General features: G+C 40.7%; 1 protein-coding gene across 1 annotated transcript; it reads left to right on the top strand.

Annotated features, from left to right (window-relative positions):
* The first annotated feature begins 615 nt into the window (after window positions 1-615).
* On the top strand, window positions 616-2,019 carry LOC140795800 (peptidyl-prolyl cis-trans isomerase CYP26-2, chloroplastic). The gene is made up of 2 exons (XM_073148588.1): window positions 616-1,543; window positions 1,798-2,019. Exons 1-2 carry the CDS (start codon window positions 645-647, stop codon window positions 1,898-1,900), a joined length of 1,002 nt encoding a protein of 333 aa, XP_073004689.1. The 5' UTR covers window positions 616-644; the 3' UTR covers window positions 1,901-2,019.
* Window positions 2,020-3,279: the final 1,260 nt, after the last annotated feature.

Genomic DNA, 3,279 nt, shown 5'->3' with positions numbered 1-3,279 from the left:
CCAAATTCTTGTCAAACCCTAAAAGTACGTCCTTGTATAGAAATTTGCTACTCTCCCCCTTCTCCCAATTAGAATTTGAAGAACAGTGTTGTGATTTCTCCTGAGATAACCCTCCTATTTTCAGTGTGAGATTAATAGTCTCCCTTTCGAGAAAATCCCACTCACATCGCTTTTGAGTTGTCTTCGGATTCGCTCGGATGAAGTCGAACCCATGAGAGAATGGGCCGATCTCTAGGCTGGATCACCGGAACTCTCCCCTGAATCATAGCCCACATCAGAATCTTGATTGCCCAAGCCCAAACCCTTTTCTTGATCACCGGAACCCAAGTCACCTTCTTGATCGCCAAAATTCAGATATGAATTAAATACTATCCAATCCATTTTCACCGCTATAAACACATGGCAACAGATTTACCTGCCCTAGCACCAACATCCTGCCCTCTTAATAGTCAGCACTACCTTTATATGTATAGGCCAATGGTCTCCTCTTGGCTCTTGGCAATTGGCATAAAAATCAAGATTCCCCACCCATAGCCACAAACTCATTGTCATGAGACCATGAGAGTGATTGGCCTGCTTTGCTCTCCTTATCCACACCTTCCACAACCAAGTGCCACAAACACTAACCCAAACAAAACACTTCCATGATATCAAATCTCAACACTCCAAACGTACATGTCCTCAACGTACAAAGAGATCAAATCCCATCTAAAGGAATGAGGCAACTACTACCTTCCCTCAATCCCCCCTGCCAACTCCCCACCCCTTCTCCACCTCCATCTCTTCCTCAGCTCCAAACCACACCTCCAGTATCTACACCAATCCTGAAACTCTCGCGCCGAGCCCTCGCGGCTGCCACCGTCGGCTCCTCCCTCCCTCTCCTCCTCTCCCCCTACTTCTGCTCCCCTTGTTTTGCTCAACCCAACACCAATGTCGACTGCACCATATACACCAACTCTCCAACCACCAAGAAAGCCTTCATGGACATCTCCATCGATGGCGAACCCGCAGGCCGCGTCGTCGTCGGCCTCTTTGGCGACGACGCGCCCTTTGGCTCCTCAAGATTCATCTCATTAGCCACCGGCCGAGCGGGAATCAGCTACCGAAGGAAAGAGTTCGTCAAGATCATGCCGAATTACATCCAACACATAGGAGTGAGATCCTACGGTGTCGACGTCGAGCTCGCGAATAGAACCGGGAGTGATCTGATTGCGGACAGCTTGGTGGCGGAGTGGGAGGCGACGAGGGATAAGTGCCCGTCGGCCACGAAGAACGTGGCGGGATCGGTAGGGATCGTGATCAGGGACCCGACGAAGCCGCCGCCGAAGCTGAAGCTGGTGGCAAGGAAAGGGAAGCTAGAGGTGGACGAGGAGGAGGTCGGGAAGGATCCGAACGGGACGGAGTTTGTGATAGCGACGAACGATTCTCCGGAGCTCGATGCCTCGACGTTGGTGGTGGGCAGAGTGCTGGAAGGGATGGATGTGGTGGAGAGGATCTCTAAGGTGAAGACTGTCCAAGAAAACACAGGGTCCCCTTATTTCAGGTGATCGAGAAATTTTATGCTAATCTACATCCACATATATTAATTAATATTATAGTATTAGTTATATAAGAGTAAATGAGTCTACCTTGATCAAGCCTAGCTCTGATCAAACTAGTCAAGCTTGACTTGCTTAGAGGCTAGAGAACAATAATTATGGGAAATATAAATCAAACTAGAAATCAAGCTTGTCCTAAGTTGGTACCTACGGTGTAATCCAATGCTGATGCTTTCCTAGTTAATTTTTTTTATCGCAGGGTGGCCAAATTGATTGGTGACAAAAGAGCGGTCGTTGCGGAGAGAGGATTCAATCGCCCGTATTCAAAGATTATCATAACCAATTGCGGCTTGATAGAGTAGAACAAGAGAAAAGCCTTGATATAATTTTCTGTCCGACTTCCTCTGCTTCTGGGAGAGTAGAGAAAGTTCATTCCTTGCAAGGATTTTTTGAGACTCAATAATAAGATCAGCTTTACAAAGTTCCGATGACTAGATATGATATATATAGAACCGGTGCTTCTCATGGGGCTATTATTCGTTTCATTAGTCAGTCTTTACAAGTCCATAAAATCCTATGCCTTTAAACAATACAGCGAGAAAACATATGAAGAAATTCAAGAACATTCTCAGATATGATGCTTCGTAATTGATTATTTGCCTTTTTCGTCTAACCCTTCTACAAGCCCGCGCTCGAAGTCGAACCCGAAAAAAATCAAGTCAACTTTGCCCGAACCTATTTTAAAATTCTATAGATTTATGTAGACGGAAGATTTCAACACGTTAAAAAAGCAAGTATTAGGATTTTCTATGATAGAAAATTCTAATCTTTATTAGATAAATTGGCCTGTCAATATATACTATTTAGGCAAAGCACTCATAAATTAGATCATCAAAAATTACTCTGAGAATTTAGTAATAGGGCCCTAATAAAATTTTAAAGAAATATGGACATGAATTAAACTAGGCCAGGTTTTTCTGAATCAGGCCTGTTTGTACGCTAGATCATACTATCATACCGATCGGTGACTTCTGTTTAATTAGCTAGGGTGTGCCAATAGGTGACTTTTTTCTTTTCAGGTCATATTTTCTACATCTTGGCAAATAAGTACGTACCCCTCTTAAGTTGTTATCTTAATCCAATGGTTGTAGTGACAAGTTTAGCCGAATCCTTTCCCTCCTTATATCCAGTATGGGTTTCTCGGTACAAGTTACAACATAGTTAAACAAGAGATTAAAGTGCTAATTAGTCAATTACAAGTTGGAGAAAGGGTTTGCATTACAAGAAAAATAGGATGAGGAGAGATAATGTGAGATAGAGTAAAAGATATTTAGTCAGATCCGAAAAGAAAACAATAATTCAGATAAGACATTTATAAACAAAATTATTAATAGCCATGTGATTTCGACAATTTACTATTTAATTTTGATAATAATGAACAAATTAGTTGACTATATTATTTTAATAATATCAAACAAATTATAATAGTTATCATCAATTAACAAATATTTTCTTTTTAAATAGAAATATTAAATTAATTCTAATCATGTATTAGTATTTCAGACATAATTTTTAATTGGTATATAATATAAATGTGAATTTTTTATCTGAAAAGAAGTCTAATTTATCTATATTTTTATTTAGAGAAAATTTTATTTTGCCCCCTCGTTTTTGTGTTATATTGACCTTTTCTTCTTTCACCTATCTAAATTGACCCCTATATTTTACGTTTGATATTTAC

The sequence above is a fragment of the Typha latifolia genome, chromosome 1 (genome assembly GCF_019914945.1).
Source record: "Typha latifolia isolate L0001 chromosome 1, TyphaL0001v2, whole genome shotgun sequence".
In the NCBI taxonomy this organism is placed as follows: Eukaryota; Viridiplantae; Streptophyta; class Magnoliopsida; order Poales; family Typhaceae; genus Typha; species Typha latifolia.
This window is presented reverse-complemented; position numbering and strand designations above follow the sequence as displayed.

What these genes read in the sequence shown, in the direction of transcription:
- LOC140795800 (XM_073148588.1), top strand. Translation starts at nt 645, where the DNA reads ATGATATCAAATCTCAACACTCCAAACGTACATGTCCTCAACGTACAA. An exon ending in ACAGGGTCCCCTTATTTCAG is followed by an intron (nt 1,544 to 1,797) that starts GTGATCGAGAAA and finishes TTTTTATCGCAG; the next exon opens with GGTGGCCAAATTGATTGGTG.